This window comes from Corapipo altera, unplaced genomic scaffold (genome assembly GCF_003945725.1).
Source record: "Corapipo altera isolate COAL_440 unplaced genomic scaffold, ASM394572v1 52, whole genome shotgun sequence".
NCBI classification, from domain to species: domain Eukaryota; kingdom Metazoa; phylum Chordata; class Aves; order Passeriformes; family Pipridae; genus Corapipo; species Corapipo altera.
The window spans coordinates 3,370,541-3,397,365 of NW_020884930.1; the positions used below are offsets into that span (position 1 = coordinate 3,370,541).

General features: G+C 36.6%; 1 protein-coding gene across 3 annotated transcripts in view; it reads left to right on the top strand.

Annotated features, from left to right (window-relative positions):
• The window catches only part of SLC26A7 (solute carrier family 26 member 7), a 78,867-nt gene that overhangs the window by 39,194 nt on the left and 12,848 nt on the right, over positions 1-26,825 (top strand). For all 3 annotated transcript variants that reach the window (XM_027659164.1, XM_027659161.1, XM_027659162.1), the window contains exons 6-13: positions 5,030-5,182; positions 6,602-6,684; positions 8,206-8,353; positions 10,424-10,537; positions 13,043-13,120; positions 14,649-14,744; positions 21,553-21,659; positions 23,880-23,946. In XM_027659164.1, the coding sequence (XP_027514965.1) occupies positions 5,030-5,182; positions 6,602-6,684; positions 8,206-8,353; positions 10,424-10,537; positions 13,043-13,120; positions 14,649-14,744; positions 21,553-21,659; positions 23,880-23,946 (846 nt within the window). The remainder of the gene's footprint in view (positions 1-5,029; positions 5,183-6,601; positions 6,685-8,205; positions 8,354-10,423; positions 10,538-13,042; positions 13,121-14,648; positions 14,745-21,552; positions 21,660-23,879; positions 23,947-26,825) is intronic.

Sequence of the window (26,825 nt, forward strand, 5' to 3'; positions counted from 1 at the left end):
GATGCACAGCACAGCATCAGTTGATACTTTGCAATGGAAAAGGCAAGGTGAAGGTGAAGAAGAAAAATGATGAGGGAATACTACATGAGATCTAATTTTACAGTGGACAAGAAAAGTATCATCAAGCTTTACTTAGCATCTGAAAACAGAAGAAAGTATCTGTATTTGCCCTTTATGTACAGATATATTTCTCTTTCCACATGTTTCTGAGAAAATACAGCACTGCAAAATGAACTGCAAGTAAGAAACTTGATTTGCAAAACAGGGGTTTTTGTGGCTGTGTTGCAAGTTTGTTGTCCTTGTGTGGTTTTGTGCAATTATCCGAAAAAAAACCCTTCATGTTCCCACTATCAGCTCTTTTTTTTCTCCTTTTTTTTCCCAGTTTGTTCTCTATACAATTCACAGTAGTTGCCTGTACATTTTTCCTCCAGTGTGATGTATTTAACAACCCCATGCAGCACTACAGGCTGGGGACAGAGTGGCTGGAGAGCAGCCAGGTAGAAAGGAACCTGAGAGTTTGGATTGATAGGAAGCTGAAAATGAGCCAGCAGTGTGCCCAGGTGGCCAAGAAGGCCAATGGCATCCTGGCCTGGATCAGGAACAGTGTGGCCAGCAGGTCCAGGGAAGTGATTCTTCCCTTGTACTCAGCACTGGTGAGGCCACACCTGGAGTACTGTGTCCAGTTCTGGGCCCCTCAGTTCAGGAAGGATATTGAGGTGCTGGAGCAGGTCCAGAGGAGGGCAACTAGGCTGGTGAAGGGACTCAAGCACAAGTCCTACGAGGAGAGGCTGAGGGAGCTGGGGCTGTTCAACCTGGAGAAGAGGAGGCTCAGGGGAGACCTCATCACTCTCTACAACGACCTGAGAGGAGGTCGTAGCCAGGTGGGGGTTGGTCTCTCTTCCCAGGCAACTACCAGCAAGACAACAGGGCATGGTCTCAAGTTGTGCCAGGGGAGGTTTAGGTTAGATATTAGAAAGAATTTCTTTACAGAGAGGGTGGTCAGACATTGGAATGGGCTGCCTAAGGAAGTAGTGGATTCTTGGTCCCTGAAGATTTTTAAAAAGAGACTGGATGTGGCACTTAGTGCCATGGTCTAGTAACCACAGCAGTAATGGATCAAGGGTTGGACTTGATGATCTCTGAGGTCCCTTTCAACCCAGCTGATTCTATGATTCTATGATTTGTCTAACAAACGTTGGAATTAGATATTTTTGAAAATACAATGAGGTTTTCCACTCTTAAGATGTATTATTTTAAATAACAATTTCCTTTAATTCTTTTGTTTGCTTCAGCCTCTATACTAATTTTACAGCTAATCTTTTGGGGTTTCATCTATGCATTAAAAAAACCCCCTCAGAGCATTTCATTAATACATCAGAATACACATCCTTTCTAGACTATAAACCATTATAACACTCAGTATTACCCTATGAAAGTATGTGAAAATACAGGGACATTCAGTATACATATGTGCGAAGCTAAAATACTGCTTTTTTCACTTAGGTGCAAATTTGCATTGATTACCAAAAAGTTCCTTGATTCCTCTTCATATTGTCAGATAGGTTCCATTAAAAATCTTTACACAAAAGTAGCTATAAAATTAAAACTACGTGAGGCAAACAGCTCAATTAATTTATTATTACCAATTTTAAAACCTTTTTAAATTATATAGTGACAAATATTGCTTTTTACACTGCAATATCAAGCTAAATTCTGCTGCTTAATTTCTAAATTATTTCAGTAAGTGCATCCTCAAAATATGTGAAATACTGAATTTATAAGGACGTTTGTGATTAAAACATTTTTAAATATCTCTTTTGAATCAGATACTGGTGCTATTACATCCTTGAACTTTAGGTACTTACATTTAGGATATACAGTTTTACTTTGGATGAGTACAGTAACTGAGTGGACAGACTATCATGTAAAATGTGTAGTATAAAGAGATGGTTATAGTATATGTTAACTACGTTCATGTTAAGGGCTTTCTTGTGAAAGGTCTTCACTGGTCATATCATGAATTGAATGCTTTTAGGTTTTCAGAAAATGGTTATCCAGGAACAGACTAGTCAGTAGAAGCTCTTTAGTCTTATCTATTTATGTATTACTACCAGAATTGTTTCAGTGTGTTACAGGCACTTTGGGGATAGGGCTGTTGGGGGCTACTGAATTCATACGGGCTATGAAGTGTTGGTAGTTCCATTCTTTTTCATTTATTGGTTGATGTAGACTACATCCTGAAAGCTATGATTTGAAGAGAAATACGGAAGAATATTCTAGGCAGTTCACATAATGTTTTTGTTGCAAAGTCTGAAAAAGCTATGGCAAAGATTTACAAGATTTGGCTATGTATTTTTAAAATTAAATGGAAGTATCTTTTTAGTAAATTTAAAAGAACAACAGAAATTCTTAGAGCTTATATATACTTCTCTGTAAGCCTTCATTAAAAATGTATTTATTCAGTCAATCTTATGTCTAACTTTGTCTAGGAAAATTAGATTTAATGCCATGAACACAGATAGCTAATGTTGACACTTTCACAGACACCACTCATTTCATAACGAGCCCACATCTCTTTGATTTTGGAATCAACTCATTTCTTCCCTTTTCTTAACACTTCACCTTAGATCTAACTGACTCTGGTGAATTTGTGGGCACAGTTTTCCAGCCTCCTTTTGTCTTAATTAATCATAGCTTCTGACTGGGCACTGAGCCAAGTCATGTGCTCTCTTGAAAATGCATTCTTGGAAAATTATGGGTACAGAGACTAGTACCAAGACACTCAAGACACAGTCTACATATCATCTGAATACAGTGGAGCACCATGTGGTTAAAAACTGGTTAAATTGCCATTCTTCAGATTTAAGACATATATAGATGTCACTTAACAAGTTGATTTTAAAATGTTTTCTTGGTTTCTGAGAAATGTTTGTGCTGTGTTATACTGTGCATCCTTAATTGAAAGTCCAAGGGCTAAATTTCAAAGAACTGGACTACTTTTCCCTCTTTATGAGGAAAGTTACATTCCTGTAAGCATTTTTAGGTTGTTTTTTTTCCCCTTTCTAGATTATGAAAATATTCTCAGAAATTATGAGCAAGGAAAAATCAAGAAGTTATTGTAACTTACTCATTCTTCAAAATGAACATCACCACTTCAAGGAGTGACAGAATCAGAAAAATAGAACAAAGCTTATCATCATATTGATCAGCTTTCTGCTAGAAAAGGGTTCTTTCCTAAGATAATTTTGCTAGTACATTTTCCTGCCCAATGTGAATATATATATTTAAGCTCCACACTGTCAAACCTTTTTAGCATTATACATGTATTTGAGAATAGGTTCTCTGGGGCAGAAAATTATTAATCTTTATTTTGATAAAACTGCAAGTGTCACTTTTCATTTATTTTAGTGGTCTTCTTAGTCATAGCCAGAGAAAGCACTTTTTTTTTTAATATTATTATTTCAAATCTCAGTTCCTTGATTTTATTACCCTTAATGTTGTGATTTAAAAAGCAGTTACTTGTGAAGATGCCTAAATCTATATCCTAGATCTTAACTTCTGTTCTCTCTACAGTTTGCAATCCAGAATACACAATAGTTCCCAGCATATAAATGCTAAATTCAAGGGACTGAGCCTGCCTTGTTTTCTTTCCTTTACAGCTTTAGTAAGCATGAGGATTGTATCCATTTTTATGGCTCATTGTTCCTCTGGGCAATGGACTATTGCTTTTGTTCATGAGGCCTGAACATAAGTTGTAATGAGGATCTCATTATTTCTTTCTTTATCAGGATAGAAGCTCCCTCTAACTTTCTCAATTCCTTCTAACCATTTCTGCAAACTTCTAATTTTTTTCATTACTTTCTGTTAATCTGTTATCATACTGATTTATGCCTCATTTCCTGAACCCACAAATTCAGATGACAGTTCACTGTTTCATCTATGCTGGTATGAAGGCAACTGCAATCTTCAGAGTCTGTTACTTACAACATCGTATTCATCGTCAGAGACTCCTGTTGCTCATCACCATTAGTCATTCTGTTCTGGTTCCATATTTCTATTCCCCACGTTCCTTACATTCAGCACCATATTTCCTTTCTTCACAGATCCAACTATATTTTTCTAACCTGTTTTACACCTTAACCTCTGAAAAGCTGAAGTCCTCCCATTCACAGCTCCATGGCTCTGCCCTAGTCTCATCTTCCTCTTTTAACTCTGCAGTCAGCAGAAAAGGAAACAAACAGGGTTTAGTAGATAATAGTAGTTAATTAAATAACCAATAACACATGTACACAAGCTTGGTAACTAATTAGTGTGTGTAGTATCTAGACCTGACCAAAACACGCTCTGTTTCTGTAAGGGGAAAGAGCAACCAGTAGGGAAACTGAGGATGCCCTGCTGAAGTTGTACAATTACTCTGGAAAAATATTTGGATGGACCTCCTCGCAGACTGCCGAGGGTGTCCTGAAGAAGATGCTCATTTTGGAAGATTCCTGTTGCATCTCTTCCCATCCAGCCATTACTGCATTTTATTTTCCCTTTTCTTTCTTCCTCTTTCCCCTTGTCCCTTCCCCTCCTTTCTGTCTTTTAACATTTTTCCTCAGAAATAACTTTTATTACGAGAGTTGGTGGATGTTATATGCTATGGACACTACAAATAAATCGTTGTGCATGAAGCTTTTCTCTACACTCATTTAGGTTGCTGATTTTAATTAGACTGAATAAGAAAAGGAAACATATCACATTTACTGGAAATTTGTTGCTTGCTTCTACCAGTAGAAGTTTTTATATTAATATATACAAATATTCACTGCAATTTTTTTGAGTTTTAAAAAGTCCATAGTAATAGTAAATTGGTGATTTTCTTCCTTGTAAAATCTAAAGTATAGGCCAGTTTGTCCAGAAACTCAGCTCCTGCAGTATTGATTCAGCTCTCACTGATTATTTAAGATGTCTGAAGTTGTGTAGAAGATGCCATAGTGATCCAGAATACACTTTTTGACCCGTAATTGTTATTTGCTGTTCGCTGTAGATTTATGCCTACGTATTTGAGAATATCAGATCGGTTCAGCTGGAGGCTTTACTTCTCTCCTTGCTGAGCATTGTGGTGCTTGTTCTTGTTAAAGAACTGAATGAGAAATTTCAGAGAGACATTAAAGTTGTTCTTCCCATCGATCTACTTCTGGTGAGTATAAAAATTATATATCAGGCTTTTTCTTAGATAGCTTTAAGTGGCTCAACTAATCTACTAAAGTTTACTGTGCTGTCCATAGTAACCTGCACCTGCACCTGCCACTTGTTAAATGGACAGCTAATTTTCATGGCTGTATGTTAATTGTAAGAACAGGAAACAGTTTGGCTAAATAATTAAGAAAGATGTGACATATGCTCCCAATTTGTATAATATTTTTCATATGTTTACTACTTTTTACATAGTCACAAGAACACAAAGCCTACTATGTTAAAGTGTAAGAAGTTTGAAATAGAAAATGAAAAGTAGCCAGCACACGGTAACTCCAGGCAAGTTTTGTACTGGGTAGTTGTGGCTTAAATATTGTTAGTTATTTATCTGCAACAAAGTTAAATATCTATGCTGTTGCTTTATATAATTTTACTATTTATTTTAACAGTTTTCCTTTAACATGGCAGAGACTAAATTGAAATTAACTATTGGATTATAAACCTCTGCTTTAAGGATTAAGCTGTAGTCATAGGATGAGCACCAGGGTAGAAGGTTTCTGGTTTTCTCTAAGCCTCTAAAACAAAATACAAAATATGAAGGACAGGTGCTTTTCATGGGGGATTATCAAAATTGATCTTCTTTAGCTGGAAAAAGTTATTTACAAAAGAATAATTTTTATTGGGCAAAATGCTGGAAAAGGGGGTAGTGTGGTTCTCCTCCATGCTTTAAGTCTGTTTCTATGTTACCATTTTAAAATACTGGATAAAACATACCAGCAAACTAAGGATTGTGGACTGGAACCCATGCCTGTTCTACTGGGATTTGTGTATTCATCTCATAAAAAGTATGGGAAATGATTTTGAACCTCTTTGGGGTCAAACTTTCCACTCCTCAGCAAGATTCATACCTGCTGGAACATAAAAATAAGAGGCAGACATATATTCTGCTGTGTTTTGTGCTGAAGTCAACAATGCCAGTCTGGATTAGATGTGCTCAGAGAACATCTGCTGAATCAGACTGTACAGGGACACCTAAATTATGCACTTCTTTAAGCTTCTCACATGAATGGCAGTGGTTTGGGGTGCAGACTGAATAGAGGGAGTTTGGACACTGACTGGCAAGGTTCCTGGGGCTCTGTAGAGGCTCATACAAATCTCTTTCATTACCACAGAACGTACAAGCTGCACAATAGTCGTTCTCCAGCCATCTTTTCTAAATTCATTATTGTGTCCAGATCTCAGTTTCTTTTGACTCTCTTCCACATTTGCAAAAATTTCATAGTAACGCTTTGCTGTCTTACTAGATTGATCTAAGGATAAATGTATGAACAGTTTTATGTGCTTAGGTGTGTCAATAATAGGGACCATGTCAGAAGCTAAAACCAATAGAAATATAATGTCTTTTTCTGTGTTGAATCAATAGATAATTGCTACATCCATTGCTTGCTACTATGCTGATATGGAATACATCTATGGCCTAGAAGTTGTGGGACATATTCCTAAAGGGTAATGTGCTTTTTATTAGTTCGTGGCTTTTAAAAATGTTTATTTCTGAGAACAGTCTCTGAAGAGGTCAATGTAGTTTTCCAAAATAAGAAGAGGCAAAAATGTATTATGTTCATTTCCCATCTCCTCAAATACTCTCTCACAATTCAACCCCATGTTAACAAGTTTTATCTGTATAGACACCATTGCAAAAATGCATTCTTGTACATTTTCATAGCTTTTTATGACTTTATGGAATAAAAAGTAGGCACTAAATACTTGATGTATGAGAGAAGGGCAGAACACTCTCTACAAGATTATTGCAACCTGCTTTTTGAGAGTTGCCTTGGGCTATTGTAGCAGAAAGGACTTGCAATAAGATTTATCAATTACTACACTTCATTCTTCGTATAGTAATTTTAGACAATGAAGTTTCTGAGGAAATATGAAGGATTTAATTATGTTTAATCTAAAAAAAGAGCATTTCTACTACAGTTAGTGATACACTTTTCTCCATGACCTTGAAAGAAGGCAAAAAAAAAAAAAATCAGTATAGGTAGCTGGAAAGAGAAATGAGATTAGTTTTCAGACAAAATGTTCAAACTCTACAGGTTGTTATGGAAGAGCACAGCTTTCGTGTAACCTCCTGTTTGGATATTGCAGGATTTCCCTAAATTTCACAAAGTACAAGTACAAGATATCGTAATGGTAGTTTGCACTGATAGAAATAAAACAAGGGACATTTCTGAGAACAAAAATTGGTTTGAAGTATTTAGGGCATGCTACGAATCTGAGATTAAAACAGGGCAAAGTATGCCCCTTCAATGTGTAATGAACAGGTAAATTGTATTTTTGCAGCTTTAATCAGGAATTTATTTTCTGTCTAACTTCACATGAGTAGTGTTGAAAAACAGAAGCAGAGTCTGAATCATTCCTGTGTATTTTTAGTCATTTAACTGAAATATCTAACTACCTTTCCAGTGAAGAGCATCAGAAACCTTAAGAGCACAATTTGTTTCTCAGGTGGCACGATTTGTGCTCTGGAGAGACCAAAGTCTTTTTGTGGGGTACAATTTAGGGTGATTTAGTTCTTAACTAAGTTGTATTGTAGCAGTCCCCATTAGAAGGTCTCCATTAGATGAAATAAATGTCCTTACTGTCCATTACCTACAGGATATGAAATTGTTTAAAAGGTTTAAATTAAACTTTACAGGAAAGTCAACTATTAAAAAAAATATACAGTAGGGTCTCTTCTACTGAACATTAAAAAATTAGTGAATGGTTGCTGATTTTATCTCTCAGTGAGGGAATTAAATTGAATACTCCATTTGAAACTGTTTTATCTTCTTCTACAAATTCTCTTCTGCAGTTCCCGACAGATTGAGATCTTATTAATCTAAAATATTGAAAAGTGTCACCTTACAAGTAGCAGAAAAATTAGCCGTGCATGCAGAGATCATTTCCCTTGTATTTGTATGAATTGCAGGTTTATAGAGACTATGTATCAAGTTTTGAAAAAATTCTTGTCTTTATTTTTTATAGGTTGCCATCACCAAAAATGCCACCCATGAATGTCCTGCCTGAAGTAGTCACTGAAGCTTTTGGAGTAGCCCTGGTTGGTTATGTGGCCTCACTAGCTCTTGCTCAAGGCTCCGCTAAAAAGTTTAAATACACTGTGGATGACAACCAGGTAAAGCTCTTTCTCCCTCCTGTCACCAAGCTTTGACATCACTTCATCATTTTGGAAAAGTATTATAGATGAATGTCCAGTAGGAAAGGGCATCTGACACCTTCTAGTGATTACAGAAACACCCAAATCTTGTTCAGATCATCCCTGCAGAACACCCTCGCTGGTCAAGGCCTTCTTTTAGGGAAGCGCATCCTTCAGGATAGTCTTGTAAGACTACATTTGGTGCAGCATTTGGACAACAAAGCATTTTTCACTGCTCTAAGGTGAGACAGCTTCTCCTCTGGCAGGTGAGCTCTTAAAGACAAATTATGATGTTAAATCAGCCACCGACTAATGAAACAAAGCAATTCTAAAACAAAACCAGGTACTTATAAGCCCCAGGACACATCTGATGTTACAAAAGGAAGTTATTTTATGCGAAGTAGAAGTCTCATCTGAAATAAAGGTTTATTTGTACAAAAGAAGCAGGGTGGGTTCAGAGAGTGCTGCCAAATTTACAGCCATAGAAGCTTTCTTTTCAGATTTCCACTTTACAGAGGACATGCTTAAATAAAACTGGGCCATTATTTCTACACTACATTGCTTGTTATGGTGGGTGGGTAACTCCAAGCCAACTGGAAATCCATGGAGACAATAATTCAAGCACTGTGGTAAGAAATGCTCAATTTCAGATAACTGGCAATAGTACTGTGTGATGAAAACACTGCCTCCACCTTTTTGTTAAGTGATTTGGGATGAATGACATAGGGTTAAATGAAGAACGGTTGGCTTTGCAGCTGGAGGTCTATTTGAACCCCCTATTTAAACAGGTCAGTCTCGCTACATCAGTTCCTCTGCTTTACAACTCTTATGTCACTGGAAATGATAGTGAGAATGGTCTTGCTTACTCAGGTCTCTAAAATATTTTTCAGTATGAATACACTGGGTCATGAATTTCTGTTGATGCTTCAGAGCCACGTTTTCTAGGGAGCAGCAGGAAAATGCTTTGAGCTTAACAAAGGCCAGACTTCACAGTGACATGCTGCTTTGTTTCAAGGGCACTCAACGGAACACAGCAACCTGTATGTCCTTCTGCAACTTTGGAAGTCTTGTAGCTTACATAGCTAATTACTGAAGCCTTGGAAACTTTGTGTATGTCTGCACTGAATAATGGAGTAAAAGAGCAAAACCTCCATGAGAAGAGAGCAGTAGTGCGGCTGTACTGCATTCAGGGGCCAGGCACAGTGCTCTGCATGGTGCCATGTGGGAGGGTGTGTGTGAGGCTGCCTGGGAAGCTTTTAGGAGGTACTGTGCTGTGCTGTGAAGATAAACTTATGATTAAGTGTTCTCCTGGCTGGATACAGTACCATTTGTGGCCCAAGCACTTCTGAGGTCTTTTCTTACACATTTTCCTCAGCAGATCAATATGCTTCAAACAGCCTGGGGAAGAAGACTGATGCTGGGTGGCCAAGCAGGAATCCTTCCTTAGAAAACACTGTTCAGCTTAGACTGCCTGTACAAGGTGGCTTCTCCACTTTTTCTTCTATAAATCTTTGGTCAGACGTGTCTGCATTTTGACTATGAACAAACACCAAATACATTTGTGATGAAAGACAGCATGCAAATAGTAAGGCTACCACACTTCACTTTCACTAGAACATCCTCTAAAAGAAACAAAATAAGTGTCTGTCTTTATCCAGTAGAGTCATAAGCCAGAAATGATCTGGACACTCTCCAAATACAAGTATCTGGGGCTCTGGCCAGTTAAAAGGCAGATGTAGATCAAGATGTAAATATTTTGGTTGATCTTTGTCTTCAAAACTTAGCAATAGCGTTATTGTGTGAACAAAATGTGCCTCCTGCTTTTGATGAATCTGGTTCAGCAGCTCTATCACTCAAATTAATTCTGAGCTGTGAGAAGATATATTCTGTTGGGAAATCCTTTTTCATGAACGTGTGTCATTTTTTTCCTTCAAAAATATGCCCATCCTTTATCAGTTAATATTTACATCAGGGACTCCTTTGTTGGCAAGAGGCATTGAAATGACAGAACAATAGGAAAAAAACATCTTCTGTTTAACAACTTTGCAGGAATTTTTGGCTCATGGCCTCAGCAACGTGATTCCTTCATTTTTCTTTTGCATACCAAGTGCTGCAGCGATGGGACGGACAGCACTTTTGTACAGCACGGGCGCCAAAACACAGGTAAGAGGTTAGAGTGAAGTACGTCAGAGAATTAAACCTGTAATACTGCTCAGTGGAACTTGTACTGATTTGTGCATTGTGTTTCCCTATTATCCCTTCTCCTCTGTCCTGGGAATGACTCTGCCCTCTCATTTTTAACAGTCTGCATGAAATTGCATCTGATCAGCAATGTCTTCCTAGGAAAGCTAATGGTTCCAACTTACTTATTTTTACCTGCTTAATTCAATATAAACTGTCAGGTCTGTGGCATCAAGGAGGTTAGGAGTTGTGTTTTCAGGCTGCAGAAAGCTACATAAAAGCCCTTTCAGTTTATGTGAATTTGTCAGCAGTGTAACAAAAGTGCCCTCCAATGGTGTTTAATGAATTTAGTAGTACAGCCTAAACTGAGGTTTTTAGGTTTAATAGTGAGCATGGTGGTGGTTCTAGGTTGATGGTTGGACTTGAAGACCTTAAAGGTCTTTTCTAACCTCAACAATTCTACGATTCTATTATCGTTTTATAACTGTTACTCTTGTCTGTATAAAAGCTATTAGCTGCAAGGAATTATACAGGGCTTTACTTCAAAAATCTACATGTTAATTACTTGCTAATTAGCCTACAGGGTACTCCTAACTCAAGTAATCATAATGAATAATCTAATAAATAATAATCTTGAAAAGCATTTATATGCAAATAGTTTAGCTACCACTTGTTATTAGTTATTTCATATATTTTCGTTAGATTCAATGCCGTGTCTTGTGCCCTCATCCTTATAGACATCCTCTTCTGCAACCTGTCAATGTACTGATTGTACAGTTTGCAGTTGTACTGCATCACGTTGTGCTGGCTTTTACAAGGAAGATTTAAGGAAACCTGAAGACCTACACCTGAAGACCTATAACCTGAAGGCATATAGGGTATTTGAGCACTTTGGCTCTGGTACATGTAGGCAAAGGCCCTGATAGAAGGTTATTCAATACACGAAATGGAAAAAGAAATCACCATAATTTGATTTCAAGGTAGGAGATGCATGGTAAAAATCTGCTTTGTTTTATACATTGGTTTCACAGTATAGCAGAGCCTGCATCTGAAAGTTAGACTATGGCTATGGGAGTACTTCAATAAATATAACAATCTCTCTCCTGCCTTTTTTTTTGGAAAGCAACACATCCACTTGATCCTCCTCTTTGTGGCTGCCTAGGCAGAAAGAAGAGATGAGAAGAACATCACTAGTAAATGTTGGTCAAGTCATAGGCAAAAAGAAGAGAGAGGGGTTGCTTTGATTACACAGAGACAAGTGAGTTTAGCATAGGTCATGGAAGTAATGCAAAGAGACTTTCAGGGGCACAGAGCAGCCCTTTTTTCTCAAATGGCTATACCTGGGTTTCAGTTTTGCCATTTGTTCTTCAGTGATACCTTTTCCTGGGAGAAAACAGAAGTGAGGGACTCTATCATGGACTAGATGTGTCCTTCAAACAGAATCAACACTTTTTTTGCTTGCTCTTAGTGAAGGTAGAAAGAGGGAAAAGTTCCTTGTGACTTTACCAGCAGATTTTCTGTCCCTTTTTCTGTAAACACTCTGTCTATCTTTCTTGATGGTATTTTTAAGTACACCATGACTTTAATTTTCTAGTGTTTTAGCAACTTGTCTGGTTTTGTTTTTAACAACTTGTCTCTTAAAATGAAACCTAATTATTTTAGTAAAGAAACATATTATCAATATAAAAATAAAGTGAGCATCTGTCTACTTATCAAAAACCTTCTGTGAATCTGAACTGTATCTTTATAAGAGTGGAAGAATTCAGTGAACACTCAGAGTGGAGTAGGACAGTGCAATTTTACTGTAGTTTTCAATCAAATTAATACCATAAATACTGTGAAGAAGCATATAATTATTAGATCAGATATTTTTCTGGATTAATTTTACCTACATTAATTATGATTTTTAAAATATTTTTTAAAAACTGTACTCACAGTTTCTAAAGTCAAGTCCACTGATATTAGCATGAAATCATTAGTGGTTTCTGACTTAACACAATACTTTTCTCTTAGTGTTAATCCCAGTAAAAGAAGTTAAAAGTCTTCTGCAAAAATGACAACATACATAACTTCTTCTTAGTGCTATAACAGATCTGCTATTTAGTGCAACATAGGGTGCATGGCTATAAATATGTTACTGAATGACACTGGGTGCTAAGAAACTTCTGGGATGAGATATTGCACACACATGCTTCATTTAATAACCAAGTGCATAAGCGATGCTTTGCTCTGTGCCTATGTGCTGGTAGCAGGGTCAAGCACAGATGTGGAGATCTCTCACTGTGTTTCCACTGTAGTTGGCTGAAGGTAATGACTAGATATTAAAACTGAAATTACATGCATCTGCAATTCACAGATATGGTAAGAGCTAACATCTTCAGCATCTGATTCTTGACTTTTCCTACAAAATTTTATAATTAATCCTTTTCACATTTTTTTTTGGTGGTTGTTAGACTGATGATCTTCATTTCTTGTTTATTGTTTTAGGTGGCTTGCCTTATCTCTTGTGTACTAATTCTTGTGGTGATCTATGCAATTGGACCTCTGCTGTACTGGCTTCCTATGGTATGGTACTTATCTTTGTTAAAGATTAAGATGTCAAACACTTTCTAATGAAAATTTTTTTCAGGGAAAGGCAGTGCTACCTCCAAAACAGCTCTATTTAATGTCATTGGGGGAAAGGATAGTGAGGGCACAGTAAGTCTCCAAATCATAAAATACAGACATGACAACATAAGACATATAGATTTTACACATATATAGTTGCATATATAGGCTATCACATAAGTAAATAAAAAAAAGTGCATTTCTCTTCTACTTACTTTTGGCCTATAATTTATGAAAAACATAAAGCCAAGTTGCTGTGGATTTGAAATTGACAAAATGTGCTAGAAATTAATAAAGATTCTCGATATTTCTCCAGGTATGCATATGATACATGACTTTGCTCTTCAAATAAATTTGACACAAATTATTTTAGATAGTGATCTGAGATTAATTAAAGAAAGATTATGAAGTATTCTTATATCTCTGTCATGGAATACATCTTCTATGTTAAGACTATAAACCAGCGTGGCATCTTTTCACATAAGCTATATTTATCTTTTGGTATTACAAATTAGTGGTTAATTTTAACTAGAGGCATGTCAAAGCTGCAAAATACAGTTCCAAAATTGTCCACAATTTTGCCATGTTTCTATATGAAGTTTTAGCTCAACTATGTTTTAAATTTACTTTATGCTATTGTTTACATGGTGTCATGAAAGTTCTCACTTTTCAAACAGATCCTTTTATAGCTTATTTTAAGCATGCAAAGTAAGGACACTTGAAGAGGGGTGTACAGTATGTCCTTTTTTTACTTTCTTACTTTTTTTTTTCATTTTTACTTTCCTACTTTCATACCTTAATTTTTTAAAATGGATTATATGTAAATTTTGACTGGTTTCCTGTAGGCATTTCCCCCCATATTTAAAATATACTTTTTGATTGTTGCTTTCTTGATATTTTATTTCTCTTCTAATATGTTTTTTCAGTCCTCCCCACCTACCCACTGCAAGTTCATTGGTTTGTACTCCATTTTTTTTGGCTATAGATCATCCATCATCCATATCCTCCTCCTTTCTGATTCAGAGAACAACAAATTATTTTGTTTGCTTCAAAATTAATGGGCTTTTGCCCTAGAGGCCTTCGCTAGGGGAAGAAGAGGAAGTGAAGAAGGGGAGTTAAAATTCTTCACTGTGTAGAAGTAGAGTGTTGATTTGCTTGTGAGTACTTCAGACTGTGGGAGAATGTAGCTGGTCTGGTGACACATGGAGAGTCTTGGGTAGTCCTGAAATTCCTGTGATTTTTCTCATGATTAGGTGGCCTATAGATTGTGTTCACAAAACAAACAAACGAACAAACAAAAAACCCCAAGAAAACAGGGGTGACGCTGTTAGTGTTTATGTCACAAGGACACCTGTGACCTGTGACCGTTTTTGAAAACACTAACCATTTTTTTATAATTTCATTGTAACATCGACTGCTAAATAAAAGAAAGAGCATTTGTTTTCACTTACAATTCTGCAATTCTTTTTTTTTTATGTCTTTGCAGTGTGTCTTAGCAAGCATTATTGTTGTGGGCTTGAAGGGGATGCTAATGCAGTTCTGTGACTTAAAAAAATACTGGAATGTGGATAAAATAGACTGGGTAAGTCAAATTAATCTAAGGAGGTTTTCCTGAGACTTTTTAACAAATACTTAATAAATAAGCTGTAATAGTTCTGTGACCCTAGAAGATATTAGTGCAAGCCATAATTAGTATTTTTGTGTACTATTGGCTCAGAATAACAGCATCTCTAATATCGGTTGTATCAAAAAATGGCATTTTAGCAAATGATAAATAATCAAACCTAGTTTAATGCTAGCGATGTGTATACAGACCAATCAGGTTAATGTGTGCAAATATGTGTTTAATTTTTATGCCTTCTCTATCTGGTTGACATAAGCTTTTGCTATGGTAGTATTATTGGAGAGATTTGGATATCTTTGTCCTCTGGGGACATGGAATGACCATACAGGAAAAAACAGAACTGGAAACACTGGGGATGCAGAAAGATACGTGTTGAGGGGTTGTTGTAGGTAAATTGCCTTAACTCTTTCAGATTTTGCAAACAGGATATCTATTGCTCAATCATAACGAAAGATTCTGTGCTATGAGGGGAAGAGTACATCAGAAATCTCGTTTAATACAAAGTCTGAATAGTCTGACAGAATTTGCACAAAATTCCTAGTGAATAGTAAAGACAAATCCATGTGTGAGAAAAGTCCTGGATTTCTCCTCTGTGGGAGTTTTTGAATGTATTGGCCAGTTAGTGGAACCAAAACTTCTAGGCACTTTCATAGGTACATATATACTGACATCCCATATATTTAAGGTAACTAATATTCAGAAAGATATTTTGACAATATTGTCCTTCTCTGTGGTGGGAGATACAGTTTACTGGAGTTAATAGTGGGCTTTGATGAACTCACCGGTGACTTTACAGCAGTAATGGTTAAGTCTGACTAATCATTTAGACTGAGTAAAATGTTTTTTTTAATGGGGTACTGGATTTAAGTATGGGAAATAGAGCTGGCTAAACAACATCAAGTTTGGTTATGTGAGTTTTTTCACATTTAGTCACAAAAAACTAGAGGTTTTTTGTTTTTGTTTGGTTTGTTGGTTTTGGTGGGGGTTTTTTTGTATCAGCCAGAAGAAAATCTCTGTGTTTCATGCAATCTTGTGCTCCTCAAGCAGTAAAATTCTGAAAATATTTTCTATCACTTGTACTGTATTTGATCTTCAGTTTAACACATATTGCCAATGACAGAAATGGTGGATGATATGGATCAAGAATTATTTTGGCTACACTGGACTTAAGAAAATTGGTAGTTACGGGAGAGAGATATATCTTCTCTATCAGTGCACTGAGACAATAAGTAGTTAAGTTTTCAAAAGGATATTCTGGAATGTCACTAGATTTGATGCATCTTCACAGATAGACTTGCCTGATTGATTTTTGCTTTTCTGGTTTTGGCAGAAAAGGCTGAGTGAGTAGTTAGTTATTGCCTCTCTGATGTCTATAATTTCTAAGAGAGATTATAGAAAGGGGGAGTTTGCTGGGTTCATCTTTTTGACTGAACATACTTGAACAACGATTTATCTTCAAGTAGTTGTACCATCGGTCCTTAGCTTGACAGGGTAAATCATCTTGCTTTGAATAGAATAGTTTAAAGTAAGGCTATAAACATTGATCTTGCATTGCTGCCTGCTCTGAGGAGCCCCACCAAGCCCAGTGATTTGTATAACTACACTGGTGTTGTTTTGGCCTGAAAAGATTCACTGCAGCAATTGGTAGAACACTGGAAATGAATTATTCAATCACCCAGGTTATCCAAAGTGTTTTGAAGATAGAAACTCTAACAAAACATTTGGAAATAATTAGCAGTTGTCCTTTCTGGAACTGATTCTTTGAAGGGTGTGTGTCATGTAGCATTGAACTCAGGTTTGTTATGCTTATAAGACTGGCAAATGATAGTGCATGGAAACAGAATATTATGGTGTTTGTTACCTTTTTTCTTCATACTTCCTTAAGCTTCTGATTGAACACAAATGGGATGAATAACATTTTCTTGTTGATTAGTTCTTTATAAACATAATCCTTTTAAATGTTAAAGGTTCAGCTCGAAAGGTACTGTTCAGGATTTGGACTTGAGGATCTTCATTCATTCCTTCCATCACAGGATATTCTGTGTTTCTATGAAATTTCTTCTTTTAGCTATGGATGGCTTTTCCTTTCAGATTTAGTGTTTAGGATCAGCTGAGTTCAAATAAGCAGCTAGGCTGACAGACTTTAGTAGCCAATACCAAATATTATTGCATAAATTTGTTTCAGTTTTCTTTTGACTTGTTTTTTATCAACCCTCAGGGATGTCCTGTTTTACAACCTGCCTCTCAAATCACATTCAATTGCTTTCCAGATAGCACCCCGCTGTCCTTATTCCAGAGATCTCTTTCCTACCATTCACAGCATCCATGTGAACTTCAAATGTCTCTTGCTTCTATTGCCTTAAAAAGCTCTGAGGCATCACTTCAGTTAAGGTCTTCTGTCAGTCCCTACACCTTCTTGGTTGGATGACTTCAACAATCGCAGATTAATAATTTCACTATTCCACTATATGTGTTATATGCTTAACTGGGAGTGATTTGTCCTGATTTTTTTTCCTCTTTTTTTGGGGAACTACCAGGAAGCTGATCTGGTATTTGTCTGTGAGTATATCTCACTTCTCAGGTCCTGAGATCAAAAGTTGATTTCCATGTCCGTCCTGCAAGGCTAAATTCTTATCCAGGCCAACTTGACTAACTTGCCTTTTTATTCTCCAGCTTGACAGTGCACTTTGCTAGAATCAATAAAAAGGCCAAAAAACTGTTTTAAGGTTGCACATATGACTTGACCACAAAATGACCACGGTTGAGACAAAGCCAGCTTCATGATTGACTTAATGATTCATAAAGCAGGAAGAATGGCAAGAATTTATGGTAAAAATTATACATTCCCTGCAAGGTGTTGTGATGTGAGAGGCAGTTATTGATACATGAATTGTAAGTGCATACACATATAATAATATTTAAGGATGTAAAGAATGTTACTAATTCAGAAATTAAAGTAGATCCAACAAGGAGAGTCTCATTTTTGACAAGTATCCTCCAAGATCTTGCCAGTGTGAGTTTCTGAGACGTGGATCCACTGCTCTTTCAATATATTTTGTCAAAATATTTAGAGAAGAGAGCAGAAGGGAGGGTCTTTCTTGCAATTTTGGAGTTCATTAGTGTAATTTCTTGGTTTTTTTAGAACTTCTTAACTTATTATCCTCAGGAGGGAGATGGCCTTTCAGATTTGTCACACATGGGTCCTGATTCATGAGAGGGCTCTAAGAGCTCTGAGGACTTTGCTATATAAACAATTTTCTGCAAGGTAGGAAACCATCTCTTCTGTGAAAATAATTTTCCATCCATGCTTTTAGCTTATGACATCCTAGGGAGATTTTCTATTTTTCCTGCATTAGTGAATGTGCTACTCTGAATTATATTACTTGTGCTGTAGTTGATCTCAGTGGGGTGGCAAGGAATTCGCAAATGCTTAATCCATTGAAAGTATGCTTGCCACATAAATAATTTTTACAGAGTAATATTTGTATCAGTTCTTCTGTCTCCAGGGCTGTTTGAAAAAAAAAATACTGTCTTAACCATTGTGTATGGAATACCTGTGAAAAATTATATTAAAGGACTACCATACCACTTTATTATCAGAGGATCATTTAGGTTGGAAAAGACCTTTATAGACCATCTAGCGCAACCATTAACCCAGCATTGCCAAGTCTACCACTAAACCATGTTGCTAAGTGCATTATGTAGTTCCTGCTCTATGTCTGGTGGTTTTCACTTCAGTCCTTGAATCATAAGTTTTGATGAAGGGTGTGCTGGGGATGAATGCCTGTATCAATCATTTGTCTGCAGAAGGACATGGGAGCAGGGTCATGTCACTCAGCCTCCTTAGAGCCAGAGCTTCCTCCAGGACTCCAGCATCTTCCCTGCTGAGACACTTCCTGAATGAGTAGGACTTTAATGGGATTCTTCTTTTGGCTACATGATGGTGATGGCAACATGGGCCTCTCTCTTTGAGCAAGTCATCACAGCCTCACATTACAGATAGTACAGAATTGGTCAGCCGAGTTGTGTTAGGGTATGATTCATCTCTTCCTCAAGTAAGCAACAGCATAATCAGGTAGGAATTAAGCAAACTGCATCCTAAATTCTCCTCACTCTGATAACCAAATCTGCATCAGTAATGGTAGGAAACTAGACAACTGAGCTGCTGACAGTTAATGCCAAGTGAGAGGAATTCTACCCATTCAGGCAATAGCTGATTGTCTCAGTTTGCAATGAAAAAGGGAAGTTTATAATCTGGTTTCAAAGTGGTAGAGAAACATTTATTTCACCATACCTTAGTATTGCATAGTTTAGCCCTAGGTTCAGAAAGTGTTCTACAACTTATTTATATGCTTTTTTCCTACCAAGTTCCCATTTCAGATGCTCCTCAATGGCGGATGATTAAATCCTATGAAATGGAAAAGTCTAGATGGAGGCAGCTGCTAAATACACAGTGTCACTGTACCTCTCAATGCTTCTGATATTTTCTCATATACACAGGAGTCAATATAAGTGCATTACTTCAGCTTGTTTCTTTGCTCCCTCTTTAGAATTTTTCTTTAAATTAGTACAGTACAAAGATACTTTGAAGGTGGATTTTGGTTTGACTTTTGAGAATAACGTGTCTGTAACATATTGTTGCTAAGATTTGAAGAGTGATTAGGTTCTATCTGTCCTGGACTATGCACTGACCATCTTGAAGTAAGTTGCCAAAGAAAACTTTAATATTTTTATGACTTCCTTGATGAACCTTGCAATAGCCCATAAAAAAAGTCTATCAGATCAACATAACTTCTCACTACAAGTTTGATGCTACACTAACTAAAGAAGCACTGACTCCAGGTCAGTACAAAGCACTGAAAGGGTGATTGACTAATGAGAATATAATTGTTTTGGCTCAACCTCTACATCAATGGCAGTCTCTGATTACAGTTAAGATGTAAGATACTAGGCTGCTAGAGAGGCACTCAGCTAGCTTATTCAGTACTCAGCAGTACTTAAACATTTTTGGCTTTTATTTTTCCTATGCAGACTTTGTATTGGGTTTTCATATTTTCTTCTGAGATGTAAGAATTTTGCAGGTCTAGCAGTAGTGATTTAGTTAGATGTGATGAGGCTCAGGTCTGCAGCTGAAGTGGATTGCACTGAAGTGGATTCAGGTGTTGTCAAAGGTTCAGCCTTATCAGGATAGGCTAATTCTTGATCCCACCTGAACTTCAGGTTTGTGGTATTTTTGTTAGCCCTTTCATGTCCAGTGAGATCCTTTAAAAATAAACATTGGCTTTGTAAATCCTAGCATTACTTTCTTACTGGTTAATTAAAACTCATATCTATTGCTCATAAGGGTATTCTTTGCAAATATACACACAACAATTTGTATAAGATATCATGTTAAAATACAACTGGTGATTGAGGACAGTCTCAAAGAATGAACTGCCTCTTCATCTAGCAGCTGTGCCATTGAAGAGATTGCAAAACCTTTTGCAGAAATTAGGAATCTTGAAGTTGAGGGAGCGAAAGGTTTCTTGATAGAATCATGTAACACTGTTCTCTGTGAAGCACAAATAAGTACAGTATGACTTACATTTTATAATTCTTAAAATAACAGTTCTGAAATCTGCTCAAGCAAAATTCCTGTAGTTAGGCTGAAAGTGTTCTATTGTCTCTGGCTTTCATGAGTTAAGTAAAAGCATCAGAAAGGATAATCTTAACATTGATCGTGCCATTGTAATGTAATCTGTTATTCTGCAAACATGAACAAGAAGCACTACAAGAAGTAATTGTTGAAATGGGCACCTGTGGGGATTGGGATATTGAGAGGAGTGAAAATAACTTCCATTCTTCTTTAACACCTTTTTATATAAAGATCAGGTGGCAGTCTTTGCTTAAGGCTCCCCCAAGGAAAGAAATTTGTTGTTTATTATACCAATTAGGTTGGTATAAGAAATCGAGTAATTTGTACTTTTCTTCTTTTAATTGTAAAATCTGGGTATCTCTCAGCTATACACATCATTAGTATGGAAATAAAAATGAACATTTCTGGTAAGAGAATAATTTTAATAAATGAAATGTTAATTTTTTAAAGTTTTTATTTTTAAAAATATTTTAAATTTCTTTTCAAAGCGACTTTAGTTTTAGATATGCTTTTGTATATTTTTTTAATTTAAGGTGAATCCAAAATTTCAGTAATCAAATACTGAAAGATGGGGAAGTAATATGAAATCTCACCATTTCTATGGGAAGGAATTCGTTCCCCAGTAATTTTTGTTATAGAATTGTTTTAGTCAGCTTTACTCTGATAAGCACCTCTTTTAATCAGCCTCCTTGCAAATTATAATTCCCACATTAGTGGGAGAAGAGGTCTCTGTATGTGACCTCATTAGGGTACATTCTCATTGTGTGAAAGGAAAGGAGGATTTAAAATCTGTGCAGTCAAGAAAGTGGCAGAACTTGCAATGTGAAATACAAAATACAGGTTTTACAAAACTACAGTTCAGTCTGTTTATGCTGTTAGCACAAGTACATATGCTATTTTAAGTAACTCTGGAAGGAATCTCTGTGATCAGTAGTGCCATGTGGCACGTGGTCTCCCGTGGGGAGGCATTACTTTAATTGCTAATTCAGTCTTCAGTATTTGCCTGTTCAAAGATCCAAATGTTCACATCTGAGAAATTATCTTAGTTTTAAAAATCTTTTTTCTCATTCATAAAATGCACATTGCTATGAAATGTAAAACTAATCACTTCTTTTTCTTCCCTCCTTCAAGAGCATATGGGTTAGTACTTACGTGTTTACAATATGCTTTGCTGCCAATGTGGGACTGTTGTATGGCATTGTCTGCACTATAGTAATTGTGATTTTCCGCTTTCCCAGGTAAGAATCAATTTATTGGAATGTTCTACTAGCACACCATTATGTTTTCTTTCTGCCTATTGATTCATAGTCAGGATGGACATACGGTATACTGAATTCAGTATTTTAGTAGCAGAAAATTACAAGACAAGTCAAAAGGAAAAGTCACACCTGTGAATTTACCATAGACTAAGGATCTCTACAACATTTTATGAAATGGCATTATTTTGTGATTTCTCTTATTATTACATATCTGTATGATTCATTATGTGAAGGTAGAAAAAATCAATAGAAAGATTAATAATATATTTTTTTTCTGTTAGATATTTATTTGGTCTTTAATGAGAAACTATGTCTGGCAAGCTTTAGGAACTGAGCACCTTTATAAACTCCTAGGTACTATGTTGCACAGGAGTTGGTAGTTGACATTTGCACTGCTAATATAGATTAATGAAACATAATTGCACAACTATTCTAATATCTAATAAAAAGTATCTGTTCTGTTTATGAATTAGAAAAGCCAGAACAAATAAACTAGAGTAATCAGAAGTTCTTATATTATATATTACAGTTGCTACTTTGTATCATCAGTAAAGAGAATATATCAGCTGAGGTTCATGATTGATTTGTGCTACAGAATTAATTCACAGATCACCAGACCTGGAAATGACTTGCTGCTTGCATGCAGTTGTTTGCATGAACATTGAATCCCACTGAAATTAAGCATAATATAGACAGCTTGATTAAATGCTTGTTAAAGTTAATGGTGTTAGCCATTTGTGCACAGCTCTGTTCTCTTGGAATAAGTTGCAGAACCAGCATGAGAATAGTTCAAAATTGCAAGGCATTTAAAAATTATGGAAGATGATCTCTGCTTGAATCAATCAGTACCTTTGTGGTATTCAGCAAGCTAAAATTTTGGTAAATTCTGCTAGTAAAGCAAAATGTAAGTTTTCATGTTTTTACCCTGGACCTGAATGTTTGAGGTTCTCCAACAGCAGAAAGGGAGGGATATCTAACACAAAAGAGCATGATCCTCTGTTGCCTGAACTAACAGAGACCTCAGTCTGAACCTGCACTCTTCCCAGTGATTTCTGTGTTCTTCAGTCAAGCTGAACGTGATTGTTCATGCCATCTAAAGGCACTGAACAAGGTAGTAGCCTTAAAATCTGTACTGTGCAGATGTGGTTAGTGAGACAATATGTAGTAAGCCATGCAGTCATGAGCAAAAGCGTTAGCAGAAGTGAAGCAAGTAAAATATCTTAGATTATTTATTGAGAAGTTTCTGTTCAGATGCCAGAGTATTGGATGTGATGCATGTCACGTATCAGAATGTAAATTAAAACTAGCAGCAACTACAGCCTAATTTATGCAAAGATGAGAGAACAGCTGAGTTTTGCAAGGCTCATTTAGCCAGCCTCAATACCTGCAAATACTCTTTCACACTGACGCATCTATTAAATGTTTGTATTCTGGGATTATTTCCATGGCCTAGCTTTAGGCACAGAGCTCAGATAACAGCTAATTTGATAGTCTTCTTCAGTAAATTGTGTTCCTGCAAATGCTGCATTGAAGAAGAAGGTCAATTTACACTGAAGGTCAAACTACAACCTACACCTACACTCACCTACACTGAGCTGCCTGTCCAAGGCAACTTTCTCTTTTCACAGACTGCGTCGACGGCATAGGGATACTGGTCCTTTCCAGTTAAGTCCCCCATTTTGATAGCTAGACTGCAGTGTTCTTCTTCATCATACATAAATGTGTCAATTTTAATGACAAATAAAATGTCTTTATTTTTCATGACCCGCAGCTATTCAACACATTTATTTCCCCTTTCCTTATGTTATGATTTTGCAGGTAAAAAATGTTAATTAAATGTCTTTACTTTTGGTACTATAGATTATATATGAGCTACTTTGGTTTGAGAATAGCTCTCTGGCCAGCTACAAAACAGTAATGAAAATTAAAATTAAGAAAATGAAAATGAAAATTGAGATTTTATTCACCAGAGACTTTCATTATTCATATTTTCAAAGAGATATATCATAATTCTAAAATGAGTTTTTACTCTCTAACTGGATTATCAGAAAAGATAAGCTCTATATGCACAAAAATATAGACAGATTGCATTGTCCCAACTTCAAATTCTATGCTGTAGTTTGGCATGTGTCTCTTCCTGCTTCTGTTCAAGACTACTAAGGATTTGCCTTACAGATTTTCTCTGTTTATTGATTACAGAGCAAAGACGCTGAATTTGAAAAATGTGAAAGAAATGGAATATAAATACAAAGCAGAAGACAATTGTGTAAGTTTTTTTTTTAACTTGTGTGTGTGTTTCACTGATTCAGATTTGTTTATTTTCTCTAGCTGGCTATCAGACTGTAATCAGGGAGTCAAGGGAACATTTTTATGATATGACCACTTGATATCTAAAGCTGGTATGATATAGTAAATACAAAACTAGCTGGCCATCAGAAATTGGAATATCTTCACGGTCATGCTGCTGGTCTGAAAAGCGAAGTTAGGCAAGTCCTCTTAGATCTATCTATCCTAGTTTATTTACCATTTTAACTAAGGAATCGCTCTTTGTAAAAGTTTCCTAATTCCTAAGTTTAAGGAAATCTCTTGCCAGGAATGGCAAGGGCAATCTGAGCAGACAATACCAGTCTCTGTATTCTTATCAGATTTCCTCATTTCCTGAAGGTCCTTGGGTATTCTCATATCCACAATCTCTTTTCTGATCCCATTTCTGCCACCAGCCCCTTGTGACTGGACTGTCCCAAAGGGCGCTGTGTGTGGCTGGGAAAGGAGGGCCAGCACCACGAAGTTGTCACAGACTGCTTCACACATCTCCTCACCCTATGCTCAAACAAGGGTACCCTCTCATGAAAATGGATGGAAGAATCTCTTCCAAAGACTGTGCTTTTAAAATTTGGCTTTCTACAAACTCAAACTAACCAGTCAGATTCTTTTGGTTATTTTCATTGCAATTATCATCAAAGCTGCTTGTGGTCAGGCCCATGGTAAGAAGAGAAGGGTAATGACCCAGAGAGGTGAACTCCCTCCTCAAAGATGAACTGGTGGGTCAGCAGCCAAGAGAGAAGTAGAACCATGTGTCCTTTCAGCACAGAGCCCCATCACTGGGACATCTTGCCTTCTCCACCGTGACAGTTTCTACTATGTCCTTTTTCCTTTTCTAATGTTTATGAAGGGTCTTATGTATCAGTAAGCGACATGCTCAGCATTATTGCCCCACCATTAAGAAGCTCTTCTTTAAAGAATTTATTGTTTCTGGCAAATGTCTTCCATCAGAGCTATCTTGGGCTCAAAATCTGAACTTTCAGGGGCTCAGAGGCATTTACAGTTTTGGCATGCTGAGCAACACTGGAATGTGAAAGGTACATAAGAATGGGGAGGACTCTGAACTGTGAATTAAAAACACTGTTGTTGAGGCTGGGCTCGCTGTCAATTATTATATCACTTTTCATTCTTAAGAAAAACATTGGAGTAACTTTGTCAGAGATGGGTAACCAAAATTTTATTTGCCTGTTTTTTTCCTCGTCAGTTCATAAAGTATTTTGTACAAGCCCTTATACATCTTTTTTTAGGCTGTGTTGTTTTTTTTAACTTAATCATTAAGATTAATGCCAGTAACCTAATAACAAACCAGTGTCTGCAGACATTGGGGAAAATAACATTTTGTTAAGGAAGCAAATTGCTCAAGGGCTTATTACACAAAACAAAGAAGGAAAATATTTTTAAGATTGAGAAAAATGCCTTTAATTGAATTTGGAGTCACTGGATTGCAGCAGGCATTTAGGGTAATTTTTAATATATGAATGTTACACTAATCCAAGCTTCCCTGGTAAATAACAGCTTAGACATAAACAACAGGACTTTTAAACATCAAAATATGCAAGCTTAATGATCTACCCTGCCATTAAGGTCTGTGGATTTATAGGGGTTATTTCACCAATAAGAGAAAAGACACTTTAATGTGGAAAAAAATCAAAGGATATTTAGAAGCTTATGTGAAACACATTGCATCAGAAGCGTTCACTTAAAATGAACCCTTACCCAAGCATAGATGGTACTGTGCAGAGTGCACTGGGCAATTGCCCGTGTCCTTCTAAGGGATGGTGGGGACAGGACACCTGAAACAATCTTCCCACTTTCTTAGCAAGCACAGAGCAAAGAAGAAGTTCATTCTTCTCAGAACAATTCTTTTTAAGAAAGAACCAAACCAGAGCCCGGAATAACTGAGTCAAATTGGGCACATTTGACCTTGCCCATTCTGGACAAAAAAAGTATGCCTAAGTCTGCCATCGTTTCAATCTGGCCTTATGATTTGAGCCTTTCAAGTTTTCCACCTTGCACTTTTGGAAGCTTTTCAGCCTCTTGATCATCACAGGCTTTTATCTTTGCACATCAGCCTTCCTTTTTCCTCAGTTTTCATCTTTTACTTTCCAGTGCTGCTAAGGCACTGAAATGCCCACTTGTTTCCACACCAAGCTGTGTATAGTATAATTTTTAATGGGAATCCGTGGAATGTCAGAGTATTTCTCCATTCAAAAATATATTGTCCTCTGTTTTGCCCTTATTTTAGAGCTTTCTTTCTTACTAAACTGAGCCATTTTAACTGCCATGCTTTGTCACTTGCCTGACTGAGGTATGTTGGTGATGTGATATTTGCCACAATTGCATTCATAGGTAAATTGCGCAAAGTCTCTATACATAGTCTGGTGTTCTTTGCCTCACTTTGGGATGTTTGAAATGTTTCCTTTGTATGATGGTCACTGCCATGGTGTCCAAGATATTGTCTGGTTCCCAGAAGTCTGAACAGCAGTCTACAATAAGGACATAGTTTTTGTGGTTTGTGGTGAAGATTTTCATTCCCGTTTTACTTGAAAGTCTGTTGGGAAAACTGCATATCTTCGATGCAATCCCCAAAAATTTTAAACTACTTAAAAAATGGTCTGTGTCAGCTCCACTTCCTTTTGTTTGAATGTGACCTTCTTATATGACTTTTGTTAGGGAAAAGAGAGGCTTTTTGACCTATACTCTCTTGCAAATTTTTTGGTTTTATTTCCACCGTCACACAACCTGTGGAAAATATATAGTTCAGTAGAATTAACTTAATTCTATCTCCTACAAAACCAGTATTTAATCATGTGATTGCTAATA